At 42.9% G+C, this 23,959-nt stretch overlaps 1 protein-coding gene across 1 annotated transcript in view; it reads right to left on the bottom strand.

Moving 5' to 3' along the window:
* The window catches only part of TRPM1 (transient receptor potential cation channel subfamily M member 1), a 71,745-nt gene that overhangs the window by 36,511 nt on the left and 11,275 nt on the right, over positions 1-23,959 (bottom strand). Inside the window, exons 9-15 of the mRNA XM_082736608.1 lie at positions 19,653-19,826; positions 18,415-18,549; positions 17,132-17,182; positions 14,738-14,878; positions 13,845-13,874; positions 6,258-6,550; positions 3,755-3,983 (exon numbers count right to left, since the gene is read on the bottom strand). Coding sequence (XP_082592734.1) covers positions 3,755-3,983; positions 6,258-6,550; positions 13,845-13,874; positions 14,738-14,878; positions 17,132-17,182; positions 18,415-18,549; positions 19,653-19,826 — 1,053 coding nt within the window. The remainder of the gene's footprint in view (positions 1-3,754; positions 3,984-6,257; positions 6,551-13,844; positions 13,875-14,737; positions 14,879-17,131; positions 17,183-18,414; positions 18,550-19,652; positions 19,827-23,959) is intronic.

The following is a 23,959-nucleotide window of genomic DNA, read 5'->3' as shown; positions in this document are numbered from 1 at the left end:
TGAATTGGTTTCTTATCATCCACTAAAGTAATAGCATATGATTATAAACTCATGGATTTAAACATGTACAATATGCTTCCATCTATTGCTATTAGGAATGTTATTGAAAGCCAAATTGTCCCATCTTTGCCAGTGGAAGCCTCTTCAAGTGGGCTCCTGGTCTCCTAGTTCTTGCCGTACTGGTCTTTGAGAGTTTCTTTGCCATCTGATGTGTGAAGATGTTCAGGGTTTATCTTGTACATTTCCGGATCTCCAGATCTGGAGTGAACCATTTCTCTAAGAAATTCTGTCTCAAGTTAGTGGGAAATTTATTTTAAGACCATAGTCTGGGCATTGGAGATGTCTGTGACTTTTGGGGAGGCCATTGTTTCTAGGCTTTTCATTGGTGAGAGACAGAATAAGTTCATATTGATGCTTCCAGTTAAATACTATAGGCTTTCTGCTTGCCCCTTTTAGACTGTAGCCATGTTTCTTTCCTTTTGTTCCACACTGGGTCCTAGTTCTCAAGGCCTGACACGATGTTAGAATTAAAATATCCCTCACTACTCAGTTGCTTTAACTTTATAGTTTCAGAATAACAATGATAATACTACTATAATCAATTATGATTATTGAAAACAGTAATTTTGGGGGTACCTGGGTGGCTCAGTGGGTTAAACCTCTGCCTTTGGCTCGGGTCATGATCTCAGGGTCCTGGCATCAAGCCCCATATCGGACCTTCTGCTCAGTGGGGAGCCTGGTTCCCCCTCTCTCTCTGCCTGCCTCTCTGTCTACTTGTGATCTCTGTCTGTCAAATAAATAAATAAAATCTTTAAAAAAAAAAGAAAACAGTAATTTCTTTGCACAGGTGCTCTGATTATCTCCTCCTTTTGAAAATAATTATTATATCTACGTTATCAGAACACATAGCCATTACATATTATGCTGTCTCCTTCTTGCCCTCCCCCAGTCTCAGCACTGTAAATAAATAATCTATCTGAGGCTTACAACTAGTCCTTACACTGATGCCTCTCTGGTTATTTTGGTTCTTGGAACCTCATTCTCCTAATAGAGTCTTCAGAATGGCCTCCTAGGAACTGTATTTCCTGCTGTTCTTGCCTGTTGGTAAGAGTTAGTATGTACCCTTTATATTTAACAGTCACTTTTGGGGATATAAAATCCTGGCCTGTCATTTTTCTTCTGGGAGTATCTTTATATGATACACTCCATTTTTTTCTCCCTGACACAAGTGGCTGCTGTTGAAGTCTGACAATAATCTTGTTGTTGTTGTGGTTGTGTTTTGCCTGGATGCCCGGAAGGTTTTTTCTTTTTCACTAAAATCCACTAATTTAAAAATGTGTGTTGATGTTGGCTCTCCTGGGTTGATAAATTCAGTTTTGGAATGTGTCTTTTCAACACAATTTCAAATCATTTGACTTCAAGAGAAATCTTTGAATTATATTTTAAGATAATCACTTTGAACTTTTCCTGGTTTTCATCCTTACTGATAACAATTTCACATTTTTAACAACCTGAGTGATATTTGATACTGCTGTTTCTTTGTAATATATTGACATCCTATTCTTCTGCTCCATTTTTAATAGGCACAGGAATATTTTCAGTTCCTACGAAGATGCCTTTGTCATAAACTGAAATCCTTATCTCTTGTCTCAGCAACTTTCGATACTCTTGATTGCCCACTTTATTTTTCATTTTTTAAAAAAGATTTTACTTATTATTTATTTGACAGGCAGAGATCACAAGTAGGCAGAAAGGCAGGCAGAGAGAGAGGAGGAAGCGGGCTCCCTGCTGAGAAGAGAGCCCGGATGGATGGGGGGCTCAATCCCAGAACCGTGGGATCATGACCTGAACCGAAGGCAGAGGCTTAACCCACCGAGCCACCCAGGTGTCCCTCGATTGCCTGCTTTATAATATGGGTCACTATCCTTCTCACTACCCTCCTTTCTGCCTTCCATCACCCAGTTTTCCCAAGCAGTGCCTTTGCTTCTGTATTTTCATACTTGTTGACTTTTGTATCCTGTTTAGGAATCTTTCTTGAGCCTTCACTGAAGGCTTCGCCTGTGGAACTATTCTAAAAGCTGAAAACCAAGAAAAAGCATTTCCATTTTAAGTACTGTATAAATATTGTTTATTGCACGGCCATATGACAATTTTAATGTAGAATTCTGGCGCCCCTGAAGGATCATGTTCTTGGCATCAGAGATCAAATGGTCTCTTTTACATTCGACCAGCCATTCAGAATCATTCTGAATTTTAATTTGAATCCTAACTGAACCTTAACTTTTGTTTTCTTCCTGGAATTTGATTCTCCTTCTATTTTCTCATAAAGTATTTTCTTGTTAAGAAACTGTTTTCATTAAAAAAAAAAAAGAAAAGAAAAGAAAAAATAAACTGTGTTTATTTCCTTAACCTGTATCTCTGATACTTGTAGCTGCTCAGTAATTCCATCTATTTATTGAAATTTATTGGAATTTACTGGAAGCACTTTCTTCTTGGATCTCACTGACTCCTTAAACTCATTTAATCTCATTGACTTTTAATCCTGCTGCTCAGTTCTCATATGGAGATAAAGCGTACCCTTCAATTTTTTTTGAAAGGAATGGATTTTGAGGAGAAAAAACATGGGGCAGAGGTATGGAATTCTCCAACAGATTTATTTGAAAGGAATGGATTTTGAGGAGAAAAAACATGGGTACCCTTCAATTTTTTTTAAGACTTTATTTACTTATTTATTTGACAGACAGAGATCACTAGTAGGTAGAGAGGTAGGCAGAGAGAGAGGAGGAAGCAGGCTCTCCACTAAGCAGAGAGCTGGATATGGGCCTAGATCCCAGGACCCTGGGATCATGACTTGACCGAAGGCAGAGGCTTAACCCACTGAGCCACCCAGGCGGTCCCCCTTCAAAATTTTAAGACACAGAGGGCCTTCTATTTGCCAGAACCACACAGCATAACATATAATGTCTTTTCTTTACCCTCATGGCTCTCCCATGAGATTGGTATAATATTGTCATGAGGGACTGGCTTATCTGAAGATTAGAATCTCTCCTCAAGACAACCTAATAGTTGGTGTGCCTGGGTGGCTCAGTTGGTGAAGCAGCCAACTCTTGATCTCAGCTCAGGTCTTGAACTCAGGGTCATGAGTTCAAGCCTTGTATTAGGCTTGATGCTGGGTGTGAAGCCTACTTGAAAGAAAAATAAAGAGAGAAAGAAAGAAAGGTAACCTAGTCGTTAACAAAAGAAAGAAAGAAAAGAAGGAAAGAAAGAAAGGTAACCAAATCATTAACAGTAGTAAACAGCAGAACTAGGATTTCATCACAATACATTTTTCCACCCACTACATCCTTTTCCAGCCCATTCATGACCTCATATTCTCTTACAAACCCCATGTAAGGAAAACATTGCCGATCAAATTAATATTACACAATTTCAGAGTTGTAACGGGATCTATAGAAAGAGTTCAGATGTTTGCTTTAATGGCAGGTAGATGGCCTGTCCAGGGGGCATGTGGTTAGTTAGGGTGGACTCCAGGCTTCATAAGCCAGGCACGGTGATTAAGTCGGGCATTAGACCTCTTGGGTTCAGGTCCTGGATCCACGCCTACCTGGCTCAGACCCTGGGCAAATTACTTAAGTCATCTGTAAGACAGGCATCTCCCTGGTGGGGTTGCTCAGAGGAGTAAATGAAATAATCCACAGGAAGTGCCCAGCTCAGCAAGGTGCAGAGTCAGAGCTCACAACACGTCATTACGTACTTTGAGGCCGGGGTTTTTCCTCATTCGCAGCCTTCCCATCCACATGTCGGTCAGCAGCATCTGGCTACAGGTGTGAGCGATGAAGTCCCGGTGTTTGGCCGCCACCGCCAGCTTCAGGCAGGTGGAGTTGCTCCAGTTCTTGAGCTCATAGGTCAGCAGTTTCATGGCGATCTGCTCATCATGCTTATAGGACTGGTCTAACAACTCCACTGCAAGCTGGCCGAAGTCTCTGGAGGGAAAGAAACCAGCCAGGGCTGAAGCTGCAGTGGCCACACACTCTTTGTTAGAGAGACGTGTCCACAGGGACACCATGGAGCCACAGGACTCAGAATCCTTGATTTCCAGTATTCTGCGGTTGGGAAGCTCATGGGGTATGTCCCCAGATGGGAATGGCTGAGACCAGGGCTCTGTGTTCAGTCATGTTGGGGGACTGACTGCTCCTGCTGCAAATGGACTTTAAGTTTTTTTTTTTTTTTTTAAAGATTTTATTTAATTGACAGACAGCGATCACATAGTAGGCTGAGAGACAGGCAGAGAGAGCGGGGAAGCAGGCTCCCTGCTGAGCAGAGAGCCCGATGCGGGGCTCGATCCCAGGACCCTGGCATCATGACCTGATCCAAAAGCAGCAGCAGCTTAACCCACTGAGCCACCCAGTGCCCCTGCAAATGGACTTTAGAATGACACCACATTTGCCCTTAGGTCTCAGGGACACAGAAACGAGGAGATGAAGTTCTTTCCCTTGACTGTTCTTGGAAAAGGGATGGAGACAGAAAGGGGAGCAAAGTCCCTGTGCCAACGTAGTCAGAATACGGCTACTTTCTATGGAGTGTACGGGTGGACTTTGCTGGTAGGTCTAGGTAAGGTCCTGTTCATTGACCTAGCTTCTGGTCATACCAGTATGTTGTTTGTGAACACATAGGTTTGTATGGATGCCTTTTTCTGCACGTGAGCAATTATTTCAGTAACACAGTGGTCACAGGAGAATCCAACACTCAGTGCAATGAGAGAGACAGGCTCTAGTTGTCACTGGGGCCTAGAGCAGCCAGGACCCCGTTGTTGGAGGTGGAGGATGGGAAATTAAGGGGAGCCAAGCTGAGGAGAAGGAGAGGATGACACAAGTTGAACTACAAATATACAAATTTTTTTAAGATCTTTTAAAAAAAATTATTTACTTGAGAGAGAGTGAGGGAGAGAGAGAGCACAGAGGGAGAGGAAGAAGCAGACTCCCCACTGAGTTGAGATCCCAAGACCCTGAGATCATGACCTGAGCTGAAGGCAGACGTTTAACTGACTGAGCCACCCCAGCACCCCTGTAAACATAAAACTTATTCCATTTTCTGTACGACATTCTAATACTCAATGGCAGTCATAAACATTCCCTGTTCCTTCAACATTTTTCATGAAATGTGGTTAAGATAAAGTTCCAAAGTGATCGCCCTTCACGAAGTTTTTGTTTCTCCATTTTTTGTAAGATTTCATTCCAATGATGAGCTGAAGATACAGAAGGGAGGAATTATGTGTGGGGGAATGGCCTTCCCTGTTCCCTGTAAAGGAATGCTCTCTAGCCGCAGGTCCTAAAGGTTGTAGGGTGACATATCACCATGAGAATCCTCCAGGAAGCAGAGGGACGGTGTTTACCAACCCACTGAGACAGGGGAATACCACCCTATTTCTTTAGATAACCTTGAATTCCCAATATTTAGAAATCTAGTGATTTTGGAAATCACTATATCTAATTTTATTAGAAAATAAAAGCAGTGCGCCTCAGAAAAGAAAGATGTTAGATGTTGGCAGAGTTGCCTGTGTAGGCCTCAAGTTCCTGGGTCTATAAAGTTGTATTGGGACTTCTGGGTTTTGGTTCTGCACGTAAGCGGCTTGGAAGTGACCAGTCTGTCCTCACAATAAGTGAAAAGCTGGACAAACTGAAAATTGACAGCCCTTCTAAACTCATCAGAGAATTGAGATCACAGCACACACTGCTGCTCCCAAAGCTGCAGAGACAGACAGAGAAATAAGTCAGTGTGCCCTGTTTCTTAACAAGGCCTGCCAGAAGAAGAGTTAGCCATAGACTAACTTACTGGGGTATTATGAGAGCCTAATTGTCCTGGGAGAAGGGAAATACCCAACTGCAGGATCCTCTGGCTGTCCTGTCCCACCTAAATGAGAGAGGGAGCACTTGGGAAAGTCAAATTGAGAGGTAATGTCACTAGAGTTGTACTCCTCTGTGTGTTTCAGTGTGGAAATCTGTTTCACTGTCTTTGCCTTAACATTATGTTTCCATAGTTCCCATGAGAGGGCAGTAAAAAAAACAAAATAATGGCAGTCTAGAAATACCTCAGAGAAACAGAAGGAAAAATATTGGCATGATGGACAAAGTGATTTATGACCAAGCTTTCAACATAATGGGACTTAAGTGAGAAATGCATTTGCCCCTCTCCCCCAAGGGGACAGATCCTCAGGACAATAGTCACTCCCAGTTCTTAAACTCCCTCGAGACACTCACTTTGAGTTGTTGTCCAGATCCTGGGAGATATCGTCCACCAGCTCGCTCTCGGAGGACTCGTGGGCCATTGACTTGTACAGCTTACAGGCCACAAGGGCCTTGGCCATGCTCTCCTCGCCTCGCTGCCAGAGGAAGACCGCCATTTTCTGACGCTTCATCAGCACGGCCCACACCATCAGCTCGTGGAAGGGGTACTGGAACCGACTCACGGCAGGGTCATCCACGTCGATGTCAATCTCTTCCTCCTTCTTCTTCTTTTTCTTCTTCTTCCCTTTGGCTGGAGGCTCATCATCCTGAGGGGAAACAAGCACCTTTTTTCACGGTTCTGTCCTAAGTGCACAGCAAAGGATTGCATGACTACCAAAAAAAGGAAAACCCCTTTGTCAGCGGTAATAAAGAGATTTTGTAAATATATCTGAGGTTCCCAGTCAGTATATTAATTCTTGTGGAAAGAAGGACATGTCTTTATTATAATAAGGAAAACACCTAACCCCAAAATAGACTGAAAAGGCATGCTAGAGTTTGATGACTTTATACTTCTGGGTTGGCAGGTGTTTGTTTGTTTGTTTGTTTTCCCACAAGCCTTTAAAAATTGAGGGGATACAAATAACAAGTATAATGGGCATGTGGAAGAACCCTCTTACACTGTTGGTGGGAATGCAAGCTGGTGCAGCCACTGTGGTAAACAGTATGGAGGTTCCTCAAAAAGTTAAATATAGAGCTACCCTATGACCCAATAATTCCACTGCTGAGCATTTACCCAAGGAAAACTAAAGAACTAATTTGAAAAGATACACGTATCCCTATATTTATTGCAGTATTATTTACAATAGCTAAGATGTGAAAGCAACACGTGTCCATCAACAGATGAATGAATAAAGAGGTGGAATTTACACACAGTGCAATATTACTCAGGCATAAAAACGTATGAGATATTGCCATTTGCAACAACGTGGATGGACGTAGAAGATATGATGCTAAGTGAAATAAGGCAGAAAAAGAAAGACCAATACCACATGATTTCACTTACATGTGGAACCTAGCAAACAAAACAAACAAGTAAGCAGACAAACAAAAATCCCAGACTTATATACAGGCAAAAATCTGGTGGTTGCCAGAGGGGATGATGTGGAGGGATGGGTGAAATCAGTGAAAGGGATTCAGGCGTACAAACTTCCAGTTATAAAATAAGTAAGTCATAGAGGTGGAAAGTACAGAATAGGCAATATAGTCAATAATGTTGTAGTGACATTGCATGGTGACATATGAGGATAACGCTTATTAGGGTGAGTGCGGAGAAACATATAGGATTGTTCAATCAGGGCGCCTGGGTGGCTCAGTGGGTTAAGGCTCTCTGGCATCAGCCTCAGGCTCTCTGCTCAGCACGGTGCCTGCTTCCTCCTTTCTCTCTCTCTGCCTGCCTCTCTCCCTACTTGTGATCTCTGTCAAATAAATAAATAAAATCTTAAAAAAAAAAAAAGAATTGTTGAGTGAGTCGTATATGGGAAACTAATGCCACATTGTGTGTCAAACATACTTCAATAATAAATTTTTGAAAAAGCCTGAGGACATGCTACAAAACTGAAAGAAGGAATACACTAAAACACAAACAGCATCACGGGAGAGGTAAAGTTTATTTTCTTGGGGAAGTCTCCCAATATCAATGTCAGACATAGGTGACCAGAGATGAATAGGAAAATGTAGAAGGGGAGAGAGAAAATTGTTGTAGGTTTTCCCTCTCAATGTTTAAAAGAAGCAAACGTTCCTTTTTAAATGAGCTTTGTCCTTTCACGTGTGTGGTGCAGAGGGAAGGCCAAAATTTCCATTTCCTCAAGGGATGATGAGGGACTGTTCTGAAAATAGAACAGGATCCAAAAGAAAGGTGGGTCATGACAGGGAGAATCGGGGTGAACCTGGGAGCAAGATTAATTAGATGGGCTCAGATTACTGCAGGCTAAGACTTCAGTACTCAGCGGTATAACAGACATGGATATTTATTCCTTTGCAAACAGCTTTCCCATCAATTACCTACACTTATTCTTCAATGACTCAGAGATTGTGAATTTCTTCCATTCCCTCAGATGAGGAAGTTGTGGCCCAAAGTCTGAATAACTTGCCCATATTCACACAACTAGAGTGGCTGGGTTGGAGGCCTGGCCCTCCAATTCTTATCATGCGTTATTCATGACTGACCTAATTGTTATAGTTTTGTTTTTTAAAAAATTTAATTCAATTTCATTTTTTTCAGTGTTCCAGAATTCATCGTTTATGCATCACACCCAGTGCTCCAAGCATACCTGCCCTCCATAACACCCACCACCAGTCTCACCCCACCCCCCGTAAAACTGTTATAGTTTCTTTCTTTTTTTTTTTTTTTAAGATTTTATTTGTTTATTTGACAGACAGAGATCACAAGTAGATAGAGAGGCAGGCAGAGAGAAGAGGAAGCAGGCTCCCTGCTGAGCAGAGAACCCAATGCGGGGCTCGATCCCAGGACCCTGGGATCATGACCTGAGCCGAAGGCAGAGGCTTTAACCCACTGAGCCACCCAGGCATCCCGGTTAGAGTTTCGTCATGAGTTGTAACATTTCTACTGAAACTGCCATACCTTGTCCTGGATTTAAATGTTTTTGTTCTAATTTTCTAAATGGTCACAGTAAAACTATAGTCACAGTAATTTTGTGGATGTTGTTCTATATCTGTTAAAAATTGCCACATACAAAGGACATGAACAGACACTTCTGCAAAGAAGACACCCAGATGGCCAACAGATGCATGAAAAAGTGCTCCACATCACTCGGCATCAGGGAAATACAAATCAAAACCACAATGAGTTACCACCTCACACCAGTCAGAATGGCTAAAATTAACAAGTTAGGAAATGACAGATGCTGGCGAGGAGGCAGAGAAAGGGGAACCCTCCTACACTGTTGGTGGGAATGCAAGCTGGTGCAACCACTCTGGAAAACAGCATGGAGGTTCCTCAAAAATTTGAAAATAGAGATACCCTATAACCCAACAATCGCACTACTGGGTATTTACCCTAAAGATACAAATGTAGTGATCCGAAGGGCCACGTGCACCCGAATGTTTATAGCAGCAATGTCCACAATAGCCAAACTATGGAAAGAACCTAGATGTCCATCGACAGGTGAATGGATAAAGAAGATGTTGTATATATATATATAATGGAATACTATGCAGCCATCAAAAGAAATGAAATCTTGCCATTTGTGACAATGTGGATGGAACTAGAGGGTATTATGCTTAGCGAAATAAGTCAGAGAAAGACAACTATCATACGATCTTTCTGATATGAGGAAGTCAAGAAGCAATGCGGGGGTTTGGGGGGGTAGGAAAAGAATAAATGAAACAAGATGGGATCAGGAGGGAGACAAACCATAAGAGACACTCAATCTCATAAAACAAATTGAGGGTTGTGGGGTGGGAGGAGTAGCAAGAGGGTGGTTGGGTTATGAACATTGGGAAGGGTATGTGCTATGGTGAGCGCTGTGAAGTGAGTAAACCTGGCGATTCACAGACCTATACCCCTGGGGCTAATAATACATTATATGTTAATAAATAATAATAATAATGATAATAAAAAACATTAAAAAAAGAAAAAAAATTGCTCCATAGAAATTTAAAAATAAACACAGCTTTCCTTTCTTTTCTTTTCTTTCTTTCTTTTTTCTTTATAGGTCATTTGATACAAATTTTTTCTTTTTTTAAAAATTTAATTATATTTATTTTTTTTTAATTTTATTTTTTTGGTGTTCCAAGATTCATTGTTTATGTACCACACCCAATGCTCCATGCAATACATGCCCTCCATAACACCCACCACCAGGCTCGCCCATTCCCCCACCACAGAGTCCATAGTCTCTCAAGGCTCATCTCCCCCTTCGATTTCCCCCAATTCACTTTTCCTTTCCTTCTCCTAATGTCCTCCATGTTATTCCTTATGTTCCACAAACAAGTGAAACCCTATGATAATTGACTGTCTCTGCTTGACTTATTTCACAGCTTTATTTTCAAGAATATACTAAGTTAGCCCTGCATCAGGCTCCATACTGGGAGCGGAACCTGCTTAAGACTCTGTCCCTCCCTCTGCCATTCTCCAACTCTAAAAAATATATATGTGTGTGTGTATATATATATATATATATATTCTTAATAGTCTTCTAAGAATATTATATATTCTTATATATTCTATATGTATATATTCTTAAAATATATATATATATTTAATAATATACCAAATTAAATAAAAATCCACAGATGGTAATGAAATGTTATAAAACAGAAGCCCTTTAAGCCTACCTTTCAATAATACATAATTCCAAAATACTAATTGCATAAAAATTCTTTTAAAATAGTTTTAAAATTGCTAGAGAGAGGATATAACAAACAAGGAGTTAATTTTCCTAAACTGCTACAAAGCAACAAGAAAAAGAGAAACATCTCAATAAAATAAGAAAGGATATGAACTGGAAATATAAAGAGAAATGGACACATCTACTGTCACAGTAAAGAGTCCCTGAATGTACTTCACTTCCAAATGAACTTGAAAAAATTCCTAAATATGGAAACAAATTAAATTACATAATTATCAATTTGATCTGACAGCTAAATATAAGAAATGTTTCTAACAAACCAAGAATGCACATGTATTTCCACCATACATGGATCATTAACAAAACCCCACCAGACATTATACCCCAAGTCCTTTGAGATTTTCTATCTCAACAGATTCCACTACAAATCACATAGTTGACTTATCAAAACTGTCGGATAACAACAGAGGAGTCTACATCTGGAAAAATTTAAATGCACTTCTGGATTTTAAATGCTCTTGGATTAGGGGTGCCTGGGTGGCTCAGTCAGTTAAGTGTTTGCCTTGGGCTCAGGTTATGAACCCAGGGTCATGGGACTGAATCCCTCCTGGAGAAATCCCTGCGCAGTGGGGAGTCTGCTTCTCCCTCTCCCTCTGACCCTCCTGGTCACCCCTCCCACCTCTGTTCTCTCTCTCTCTCTTCCAAATAATAATAATAACTTTAAATGCTCTTGAATTAAAGAGGAAATTATAAACAATTTAGAAATAAATGACAATGAAGGTTCTACTTACCTAAACATGTGTGATATGAAAACAATGCTCAGGGAAAAATTTATACCTTTCATATGTTTATTGCAGTAAAGGGAAGATTGAAAATGAGTGAAACTCCCATCAAATGGAGTCTATACAAACAATACGGTAACTGTAGAAAGTATATGGAAGGAATGAATAAAAATGTAGGAGATGTTAATAAGAACAAATCGGAAAAAAATAAAGTTGTTTGATACAGCAAAAATACCATCAAATATGTAGAACAGTTTGGTTAAGAAAAAAACAAAAGAAGATATAATTTTAAAAAATCAGAAGGGCATACAATTAAGATATTAAGGCTGAAACAGAATATAATATAAAGATTTATACCAATGAATTTGAAAATCTAGATAAAATAAATTGTTTTCTAGGAAAGTCTAAAGGTTTTATCTATTTATTTGAGAGCAAGTGAGAGAGTGAGAGAGAGTATGCACAAGCAGGGAGGAGGGGCAGAGAGAGAGGGAGACTCAGACTCCCCACTGAGCAGGGAGCCCAATGTGGGACTCAATCCCAGGACTCTGGGATCATGATCTGAGCCAAAGGCAGATGCTTAACCAACTGAGAGACCCAGGTGCACCCCTCCTTTTAAAAAAAGATTTATTTATTTATTTGTGAGAAAGAGAGAGAGAGGGAGCAAGCAGAGGGAGCAGCGGGCAGGGGAAGAAGCATGCTCCCTGTTGAGCAAGGAGCCTGATGTAGGACTTGATCCCAGGACCCTGGGATCATGACGTTTTCTAGGAGAGTCTAAATGACAAAAATGGACTCCAGAAAATAGAAAGCCTGGGTGGACTCATGAAGTGGTTTTGAAGGTGGTGAAAGATATACCTCTTAAAAGAGAAGAGGGTCTAGGCTATTTGGGCAAAACTTCACCCAAAAGATAAACCCTACATGACGTAAAGAACGCGAGAGAATAGGAAATTATAGAAAGTTCCATATTGCAATCTTTGTAAGACCACAGCTCCATCAACAATGGTGTAACAATGTTAAAATCAGTCTTCACCGTGAACACAGAATTGGCACCTTGTACCCTGAGTCCATATAGTAATCGGGATGCTATTTAACTCATGAATATATTTGAGAAGAATCTTAACAATAGTCTTAATTTGCTGTGATATGGTATTCTTCCATTCATGTACACATTTTCATGTCTAGTGCTTTGTTCTTAAAGTTCCTTGTTAAGCTGATTTCTGGGTGCTTCTGTTCTATTGGGAAAGAACTTTAATTGATTTTCCTGAATTTTCTAGACACAAAATAATATTTTTTGGTGTAATAATTTTTCCTTTCTTTTAAGTATTCTTTTAAAGTAATTACTTTCTCCCCTTGAGGCTTACTCTTTCTTTAACGTTTATTTTTTCATGTGGTACAATTTCTAGAAAACTTTAAAAAACTAATGGGGTTCATTATGATGGCAACGATAATGGACATGCTTGTCTTCCTGATGTTAATAAAAATGACTCGAGGGCATTAGTGTTCAGTCATAGATTTCTTCTTTTTAAAAAAAAATTTTAAATTAATTTAATTTTTAAAAATTTTTTATAAACATATAATATATTTTTATCCCCAGGGGTACAGGTCTGTGAATCATCAGGTTTACACACTTCATAGCACTCACCATAGCACATACTTTTCCTAATGTTATAGATTTCTTCTTACTACATACCTGTATTTTTTTAAAAAGATTTTTAATTTATTTATTGGACAGAGAGGAAATCACAAGTAGGCAGAAGCAGGCAGAGAGGCAGGCAGATAAAGAGGGAGAAGCAGGCTCCCCGCTGAGCAGAGAGCCTGATGTGGGGCTCGATCCCAGGAATCTGGGATCATGACCCGAGCCGAAGGCAGAGGCTTAATCCACTGAGCCACCCAGGTGCCCCTACATACATGTATTTTTAATCATACCAGGGGGTATTTTTTATCTCATCACTCTATTTTTTTTCATTCTGTTTCTAGTAAACCTTAAAAAATTAAGGAAACTGTTTTTCAATTCTTCTTTGGCATTTGTTTAAAATGTTCTTTTACCACTTTCCTTCTTTGACTTCTTGATATGATGCAATATACTCAAAACTTTGAACGTTAAATTATATTCGCATTCTTAGAAGACTTTAATTACTTCCTTAGAACTTTTAAAATATGCTGCTGAATTTCTTTCCTATTATTTATGATTTTGAGGGTTTTTTTTTTTTGTTGTTCTTGTTTATTCTCTGTTCACTTTTGGAACTATGGCTTTGCTAACTCTATAAAATGAATTAAGTAGTTTTTACCTTTTTTGGAATGCCTACTATCCTTTTCTATAATTTGAGTACACTATCTAAATAAATGGTGGTGTAGGGTAGTGGATCGATCCATTGAAAGCATCCGCCAGTCTACATTAGACAAATACAACACAAAGAGAGCTACATGTATTTGATGAAGATATAAAACCAATGAAAACATGTCATACTTACTTCCATTCCTAGAAGTTTAAGAGCTTTAGGCTGCATAATAAAAGAGGGAAAAAACATCCATTCAATCAGATAACTAATAGTAGTAGCAGTAATGTTAGTAGTACATTGGCAGTGTTGTTAGTAGGGGACAGAATCCTGGGTTCAGAAGTACTTGGTATCATTAACAATTAAGGGAAATACCCAAGGAAAGGAAATGCTGTAATATGGACACTGTTTCTGGACAGCCAAAGTCAGGTAAGGAGAAGGATGTGAAGACACATGACCCAGGTGGAACCAGAGAGGTTCACTAACAGAAACGCAGACATGGAGTTTGTGGGGCTCCGTGGGGAGGGCGAGAGGAGAGCTTCATGGAAGATCTGACATTTGAGTTGGTCTTGTGATAGGCGTGGTGTTTTGATCAGGGGAAAGACATGGCTGGTACAGTAATACAATTCGAGTTTGGCAGAGGTTTGGGGTCTCCCATGACAGCGTGGGACAGCTCTTAGGTTGACAGAGGCTTAGATGCTGTCATCATAAGCTTGGCCGTGATTCCTCAGGTGGTGGAGAACACTGTAAGTATTTGAGCAAGGAGTGCAGTGTCATGTCTTTTGCTTTGGAAGATAAAAGTGGCTACAGTGGTAGGATGGATTGGAGAGGGCGGAGACAAGGGAGCCCGGGAGGAAACCTACTATAGACAAAAGTCAGGGAGCAGATGTAATCCATGGGCCGAGGGCCTGCCTTGCTGAGGGCGGTAAAGGCTGTGGGTAAAACATGGGCATCTCTAGGGACCATGCAGCCTCACACCTGGATAGCTACAGGAGGAAGGACAGGTGTCCTTGGGGATGGGATGATGAACTTGGCTTTGAACAGGACAGCAGGGGACCATAGAACATCACAAGTTCATTTTGTTCTACCCTCTTAGGTCCAAACAAGTTGTTGTAAAGGGTCCGAAAGCTCTTCCGGGTATAATTGCAGCGGTATGCCCCGCCCATGAGATACTCCAGCACAAGCCCTATGTCGATGAGGCTGATGTGGTAATCAGGTGGCAGGTTGCCCTAGAAGAAAAGAAGCCGTGTCTCAGGCCTTGCAAGAATGCATTCCAAGTATGGTCTTCATCACACACCTTGGGCATAAGTGGCCATTCCTGGCTACCACTTGGGTGCTGATGTATGGAGTGGAGCATTAAACAATATTCAGTCTATTACCATATGACTGAAGGAGATGAGGGGGTAAGCCATACTTCAGAAAATGGGTTCAACTTTCCCAGTGAGAAGAGTTAGAAACCCATGAGAGTGCAGGGTAGAGCCCTGGGCTTGTCCATGGGCTGGGTCAAAATGGCCTGCAGCGTGCCCGTGTAGACACAGAGGAGAGAGGCTGCAGCTGGCCTGGGACCTCCTTTGTGAGAGCAGATGAGTCATGCTGAGAAGGTGCTTTGATAGCTGCTTGCCAGGGAGAAGCCCGCTTTAGGAGCCTGGAGTCCAGCTTTTGTGCTGAAGGAGGAAGTGACCCACATGACGGGAAGGAGGACTAGATAGGAGGCACTGGGAAGAGTATCCTTGGGGCTGGGAATTTCTTAGAGAAAGCTCCACATGGTGCCCTGTGACTTTTGGGGGGGCAAAGTATCTGGTGTGACTGGGAGTCAGTGAAGGGGCAGAGTGTTTCAACAAAATACAACAAGGTATGTTGAGAAGAGGTTGGCCAGTCATTGGCGTTGCTGGACAGCTGACTTACACAGGGGGCAGAGGGGACCAGTGGGTTGTAAGGATTTTTGTTTTCTATTATTGATGGTTTAATTTCACATGGCTGAAATGATGGTGGGAACCCAGGGTTCACGTGCAGATTACACATTCCAAATGTCCTCCCTTTACTTCAGAACTGGCCACATTTACCGAATACTTCACTCAGTAGAAACTTGCATTAACAAGTTTGTGCAGCTCCTGTCCGGATTCTCCACCCTATCCCAAATGCCATTTGCAAAGATAAGGAGACACAGCCCTGCCCTCTGGGAGCTCACTGTTCTAGAGGAGGGGCAAAGCCACGAACCCTGAGTCTGGCTCTGAACTCCTGAACTCTGGGTGGGTGAGAGGGTAAGCAGGGACCTTCTGTAGGAGGCACACGTGAGGGGGCTAGAAGCAGGAGGGGCAGAAACTGCAGGGGACAAGGAGGAAGGGCCCTACAGACAGGAGCACTGCATGGGCTGCCTAGCATGTGTACCCCATGGTGGGGATGTGATGGGAAAGAGTAGGGGATATTGACAAACTGGGCCGGGGGGGTACAATTTTCTTGGAAGACCTTGAACTTCATGAGATTTTGGAGGATTTTAAGTCAGGGAGTCCTGTGTCTGGGATGGTCATGGAGTGTGGGGCCGGAGGTGGAAAGAGGACTCTTGAAGCCATTTAGGTGAGACTCGGTTGGGTCTGAACTTGGGTAGCTGCGGCTTTTGAATGTTTGCTCTCCCTCATCTAAGAGATCTGGGAAATCAGATTCCTGATGGAGGAAGCAAGGGTACTGGTCCCTCTTGGTTCCCAGACCCACCAATAATTCACTGATCCAATGAATGTCTGTAGAAACTGAATTCTTGTATTCTTAGAAGTAGACATTTGTATAAAGGATGGCCAGACTATGCAGGACTCTGAAAACTCTCTTCTCTCATTTGAATTATTTTCTCTTGCTCAGAATATGAATACACGTTCCACGCTTTGCAAGCCAGGGTCTGCATCCTCGAGAAATGAATCACTCACACCTTAACTCAGTCTAATCCTGTAGCCTGTGGCGACATGACAGAACAGGGAGCGGCCGAGATCCTACAAGAACACACACTCTAGTAGTCAGCAGCAGTGGAAAGAGGAGGAAACATCTATCACTCACTAATGAGAGAACAGGAAGGACGACGGCTTCGGTCCACAGAACACACACAGTGACATGAGGCATGTTCCTTCTGGAAGCTGGCTCAGTGAAGGAGAGAGCCGCGGATCTTAAAGGAGATAACAGAACAGGAGACTCCACTGACAGATGCGAGCTCAGGTCAGGGGCAAGATGGCGCTCCCTGGCTGTTGCCCCAGGCAATGGAAATGGTGCCAAGACGCTGTAACCAACAGTCATTCAACATGAGCCTAGCATGTGTGTGGATGAACATGAAACGTGAAAAAGATATATTACTTTTAAGGAAGTTCTTTTATGGAGAGAGGAGCTCCTTATTTCTGATGCCACCAATAATAGGAAAATTGCTTTATAAATGTAAAAATTGCTTTATAAAACGTCTTATGGAAAGACACCATTGGGTAGGAAGTGCAAAATGGCAGACTGACCTTTTTTACATCCCTCACCAGCAAATGAAGTGTGTTCGGTGGACCCAGCCTCTGAAAGAGAAGCGTTCAACCATGTTAAACGTGTTTTTCTCTTGAGTTCTTGGAGCTAAATCCTACCCGACTCAGTAGAAGTAATGACGTGTGAGAGCTGGACTGTAACCCATGATCAGTAAGTCTCTTCTACAAGATAGGACCGGTTGGGGTAAAGAAGTACCCAACACGTTCAAAAGATACGTTAACTGCTTTCTTCTATTTTTTTTTTTTTTAAGATTTTATTTATTTATTTGACAGAGAGAGATCACAAGTAGATGGAGAGGAGGCAGAGAGAGAGAGAGAGGGAAGCAGGCTCCCTGCTTAGCAGAGAGCCCGATGCGGGACTCAATCCCAGGACCCCAGGATCATGACCTGAGCCGAAGGCAGAGGCTTTAACCCACTGAGCCACCCAGGCGCCCCACTTCTGATTTTTTCTAAAGAGCCTCTTCTGGTGTGCAATATTGTGTGAGAAATTCAGCAAGGACCAAACAAGTGCTGAGGACTGTTTTCACTGTGAAAAACTTCAGAATGGGGACAGGGAAATGTAAATTCTCAAAATCCACATTGTAATAATAAACACCAAGAGGATTTCGCCCGTAGACTTGGATTCTCAGATAGTAGAGCTCTTTGCTGGGAAAATTCGGGGAAAGCTTAGTTGTCCATTGTTCACTGAAGCTGCTTAAAAAAGTGGGGGTCCCGGGGCACCTGGGTGGCTCAGTCGTTGAGCATCTGCCTTGGGCTCAGGTCGTGGTCCGGGGATCCCCAGATCAAGCCCCGTGTCAGGCTCCCTGCTCAGCGGGAAGCCTGCTTCTCCCTCTCACACTCCCCCTGCTTGGGTTCCCTCTCTCACTGCCTCTCTCTCTGTGTCCAATAAATAAATAATCTTAAAAAAAAAAAAAAAAAAACCAGGGGTCCCACAGAACTGCTCACCCTGGGGAACTTTTCACTCTGCTAATGATTTAGGAAGCTAGATTCCCTCTTTGTATAAACTTCACATACCGCACCTGGGTTCTTACTGAAGCTGTCTGGTGAGGCAAGGTTGTAGCTGGTAAGGATGTGAACCTAAGCTGTGGCCCGCATGGGAGAGAACAGTCACCTGCCATTAAATGATGCCCCCCACCCCCGCCACTAAAACCAGTGGTCCAGTAACTCTATGCTCATTTGAAGGGAAGTAATGCAAACCAGGCACTGCGGATGAATACCATCACAGGGCAGCTCCCCACGGCCCTCCCTCCTTCTGGAACACTCACCGTGTTGTAAAGCTCTTCCAGCCTCGGGATGGTGAGAAAGTGCTGCATGTTCACACCGTTTTCAATCAGGAGCTTCACGAAGTCCACTCGATCTAAGACCAGAGCATCCAGCATGGCTTGTTCCAGAGCGTTCACCTGGACGAAGCAACCAGAGGGGTCCCTGAGCGGCCTCCCAGAGGGATTCCAGCAGGAAGCCGGCAGGAGGCATCTGGGAAAATGCAGTCGGACCTTACAGCGTGCTGGACCTGGTTCTCTTTGCTGTCCGTCTGGACTAAACATGCCCCATGTCCCCTCTTTTTCCTCAGTGTGGCCCCTACATTTCCTATCCAAGTATCGAAGCTTGATAAAAGGAAAAAAGTAAATGCTTCTCTCCTCTTCAAAACGAATTGAAGGAGGATTCTAAACTAGAGCCAGACTGGTACTGTTGCTCTCTCCAGTTCTGATTTTGTTTTAATTAAAATTGAGCTTATTTGCTTTTCTTTTGAAATAAAGATGGGAAAGAAAAACCCCGTAAGCTGTAGCATTCTTGGCAAAATGCAGCTAACTCAGTACTCGCATGTCCGAGCTCTGGACTCCATAAACAGTGTATTCAGAAGTGGTGGGTTGTAATAGTTTAGATGCTGTTATCCATTGCGTGTGCCTCTGTCCTTTAATAATGACAGAAGCTGCAGCATTCGGTGTAGCGTGAGGCCTTCTGGAGAGAGCCGCTGGGAGTGTTTGCCTAGTTGACTAAGGGTGACTGCATGGTCACTGTGTGGAAATTATGAGCACGCAGCTGCCACCAGCTGTAGTGGCCGTGACAGTGCCAGTCACATGTCACTGCAGCGGCCCTTCCTTGCTTGTGGCCTCAGAGCAGCAGCCCAGGAACATGGTGCCGCATGTAGTTCAGCCTCCCTGCCCAGACGAGTGCTGCTACTCGCACATCCCAATCGTGGGCACCTTCTTCTGGTCCCTGAATGGTGATTGTTTCAGAATAACTGGTTTGTTTCCATATTTTAAGGCATCAGGACACATTCCCCCACCCCCACAGAGCAGGAATGTCTGGCGTTCGTGAAACCCACCATTGCCTTTTGAAATACGGACACCATCCCATCCCTGGGCTGCCACGGCCTTCCGGGACTCAGGGCCTGTATGGGGCTGAAGCAGAGGCAACAGGGACTACCCCTTGCCCTAGAGAAAGAGGGTGACCCACTTGCGATCGCTGTGATCCCGGGAAAGGGGAGCAAAGACTGACGTACCCAGTTGAGCAGCTCGATCTTCCGGGGGTCAGTTTCCTCCTCCACCTCCTCTTTCACTTTCCCTTTCTTCTTGCCCTTTCCTTTCCCTCTTCCCCCCTTGGTGGTTGCTGTTGGTGGCTTCTTTTCCTTCTCCGTGACCTTGTTATCAGTAGGAGGGGCCAGGCTTCCCAGGGGCTGCAGTCCACAGCAAACAGAGTTGGGAAAAGATGTTAAGGCTGCCCCTTGTCCCAAGGCAGTTGCATGCCCCCGCTCCGGGTGCACACCCATGTGCACATGCATGCACGTATAAGCACGCAGGCACCAATGCACAAACTTGCACACACGTGCATATGTGCGCACACATGCGCACACACACACCTGCATGGACACACTCAGTCATTGCAAGTCTGCCACCCGCAGGAGGAGGCCCTGATACCATCAACCACTGTTACCTGTGGGCTTGAGGAAGCACATTTATGTCTTTCAAGTAACTGACATTTTGAATCATGTGTGTTTTTGCTGAGAGGTAGGTTCAAAGATACCAAAGGGAAGTTGCTCATTTTAAAGGAGAAAATGACTGTTGAAGTGATCAGAGACAATGGGTATGTCTGGTATTCCTGAGGATGCCTCTTTGGTTAGAACTGTGACAGAGCTTCTTGGTGGGTAAAGAAGGCCTCCTGGGGGTTATGGAGCTGTATGGAATGTGGCGACAGACGGAGTGCATCAAGGGAAGAATGTTGTTTCACTCAGAGAATAGGAAGGACTGCAGAGGTGGGACCCGGCCCCTGGGCCTGCCTTCTGGTCACATGGAGAGCATGGTGGGGTTGGGGTGGGGGGAAATGGCTCTGGGGCAGAGTGACACCAACATTGAAACAAAGATTGCTCCTTCAGCTGTTGTCTTATCTTGCTAGACTTGCCCTGTCCTCTGGCCAAACTCTTCTGGTGAACCGTGCCAAGTCTCCCCCCACCACACACACTCCGCTCCACAGACTCCATGCTCCTGCTTTGCATCTTCCCATGCCTCTGGCCGTGGCCATGGATGGCTGTTCTGGTGCCACAGTACAGGTGTGTCCAAGTGCCTCTCATGCTGGGCTTTTAGCGCATCTGACTCTGCTGCCTGTTTCCTCCTCAACCCTCTTCTCCCTGCTTTCTCAGGCACTGCTTGCTCTGGCTTTCCTGTCCGGCCACTGTTTCTCAACACAGGTGGTAAATGCTGAGGGTCTTTAGGGCTCTGTCCTCAGCCCCCTTCCTTTCTTCTGTACTTCCCCTCAACAAGTTTGTCGAGACCCATACTACCAGTCCCCACTCATTTGCCCACGACCTGTCCTTTCTAGCCTCGGTTCTTGTCTCTCCCTGGAGTTCCTACCAACTTAGCACCTCCACTTGAACACCTCAAAGCCCTTTCGGCTCATCATATCCGAAACCACACTCAAAACCACCCCCTCCAACCTACTCGTCTTCCAGTGTCCTTCAACTCAGTGAAGTGGCTAGTCAGAGAATAGAGGCTGATTGCTGACATCTTACTCCCCACAAGGCCCTCTTCCGTGATTAAACAGCCTCTAAGTGCAATTGTGTTCCATGTTAAATGTTACTTTATTCTCTCCCATTCTTGACTTCTGACTCTGCTCTAGCTCAAGGTGATGGCTCTCTCTTGAATCATTTCAGTCACTTATTAACAAGGCTCCTTCCATCTGCCATTGTACCCACCCAATGCATTTTCTGCATTAAATCCAGAATGATCCTAAAAATGTAAATGAGACTACGTAACTCTCCTGCTTAAATCCTTAAGTGGGGCAGGCCAGAGGCCAGAGATCGGACTGAGGACACCATGCATGTTGTGTGGATGAATGTCCTGGCTGACTCTTCAGACAAACAAGACTATTATAATCCTCAAGAAAAAGTGACACAGCATTCAACAAATAGTGCTGGGAAAACTGGACATTCACATGCAAAAGAATGAAGCTGGACCCTTATCTATTGTCTTATATAAAAAATTAACCCAAAATGGATCAAAAACTTAAATGTAAAAGCTAAAACTACAAAACTATTGGAAGAAAAACCAAGCCAAAGTTTCATGGCATTGGATTTGGCAATGACTTCTTGGATATGGTGCCAAAGGCAGTGAAAGAAATGATAGGCAAATGGGACTTTATCAAAATTAAGAACTTGTGCATCAAAAGACAGTATCAGCAGAGTAAAGGCAACACACTTAATGAAGATAATATTTGCAAATCTCATATTTTATAAGAGATTCATATCTAGAATTTATAGAGAACTCCTAAAATTCAACAGCAACAAAACCCATACTGACTCAAAATCAAGAAAAGAACTTGAATAGGTATTTCTTAAAAGAAGATCTGCAAATGCCCAAGTACACGAAAAGATCCTTAAAATCATTAATCCTTAAAGAAATGCAAATCAAATCCACAATGAGAGGACCCTTATCAAAAACAAGTGTTGGCAAAAATGTGACAAAATCAGAATCTTTGTGCACTGCTGGAAGAAATGTAAAATGATGCAGCTGCCATTGAAAAGTTTGGCAGCTTATAAAAAAATTAAAAATAGAATAACCATATGACCCAGCAATGCCATTTCTGGGTATATATCCAAAATGGTTGAAAACAGGGTCTCAAAGAGGTATTTGTACACCCATGTTCATAGCAGTGTTATTAAAAATAGCCAAAATGTGGAAGCAAGCCAAGTGTCCATTGATGGATGAATGGATAAGAAAATGTGGTCTATACATACAACAGAATATGAGTAAGCCTTAAAAAACGAGGAAATCCTAATACATGCCAGAACAGTAATGAACCTGGAGTATATTAAGCTAAGTGGATTAAATCAGTCACAAAAGGATAAATACTATCTGATTTCTCCTGTGTGAGGTGCTTAACGTGGTCAAATTCATAGTGACAGAAAGTAGAATGGAGTGCCAGGGGCAAGGGTAAGTAGGAAACGGGGAGTTATTGTTTCACAGGTATAGAATTTTAGTTTTACAAGATGAAGAATCTGTGGATGGATGGTGATGATTCCACTACAATGTGAATGTATTTAATGTCACTAAACCATTCTCTTTCAAAATGTTTAAGATACTCACTTTTATTTAAACGTCTTTTGCCCCAATAAACAGATTGGGTGGAAAAAAAACAAAAACAAAAACAAGATGACACAGCATTTGAGGTAACAATAGGCAAAAGACCAAAAGGAATAACACAAATCGCCAGCCATCTTATTGGGAAGAGCTTCAAGCATCCTTATGGGGAATTCATGGAGGAGAAACTTAAGTCAATGACCAACAACCAGTTGACAACCCTTCAGTGAACCATCCTAAAGTGGATCCTCCAGCCTCAGTCAAGCCTTTGAATGACTGCAGCCCAAGACAATGGCTTAATTACAGTCTCATGAGAGCCCCTGAGCCTGAACTATCCAGCTGAGCCATTCCCAAATTCCTGACCCACGGACACAGTGTGAGATAATATTTTTTGTTGCTCAAAAAAAAGAGATGTCCTTAAGTTGTTCCCCAAATTCTTGGCCCCAGCCTTCTGCCCTATACCAGGTCTGCAGCACTCTGTAATACACAGCTCCTGGTTGACCTGCGGCCTCCCCCCGAGTCACCCCCTGCCCACTCTGCATTTTAGCCACACTGGTCTTTTTTCCTTCTTCAATAAATTATTTGAAAATGTCCAGTTCTTTCTTGCTTCAGGCCCTTTACGCGCTCTTCTGCCTGTATGGACGGTGCTCTCCCCTCAGTCTTCACCAGCCAGCATCTGTTCTCCTGACAGGTCTCAGTGTTAGTTCACTTTTCCTTCATCAGGTCTTCTCTGGTGTCACAATAAAAAGTAGCCCTCCCATCTCCCACATTCTGTTTCATGGGCATGTGCATTTTTCCTTCTTAGCAATTACTATAATTTATAATCCAGTATAATCCAGTATCTAGTCATTCAATGATCTGTTTCTTATCTTTTCTTGCCCTCTCTCCCACAGCATGCCCACACCAGCATCACACAGAGACTTCTGTAATGGCTGTGGCAGGTCTGTTTTATTTACCCCTGTCTCCCCAGAACCCAGCACATGGTCTAGCACACAGGAAGTTGCTGATCAACTTTTGTTAAGAGAATGAAGGAGTAAAAATGTGGATTTTTTAAAAAGAAGTTTGCTTTGGTTCAAAATAGCCAGAGAAGAGATTTAGTTGTTCTACCATTTGCTGCTGCTAGGTGAATGAGAGGAGCAGAATCCCTCCTAGTCTCTTTTAACTTCTGTCTTTGACAGTGGAGAGAATTAAATATGGTATAGATGTGGTCAGGCAACGTAAGAGAATTTCTAGATGC

Source organism: Mustela nivalis (genome assembly GCF_964662115.1).
Source record: "Mustela nivalis genome assembly, chromosome: 6".
Classification (NCBI taxonomy): Eukaryota; Metazoa; Chordata; class Mammalia; order Carnivora; family Mustelidae; genus Mustela; species Mustela nivalis.
Note: the sequence above shows the minus strand (reverse complement) of the source record. Positions and strands in the feature narration are given on the sequence as shown.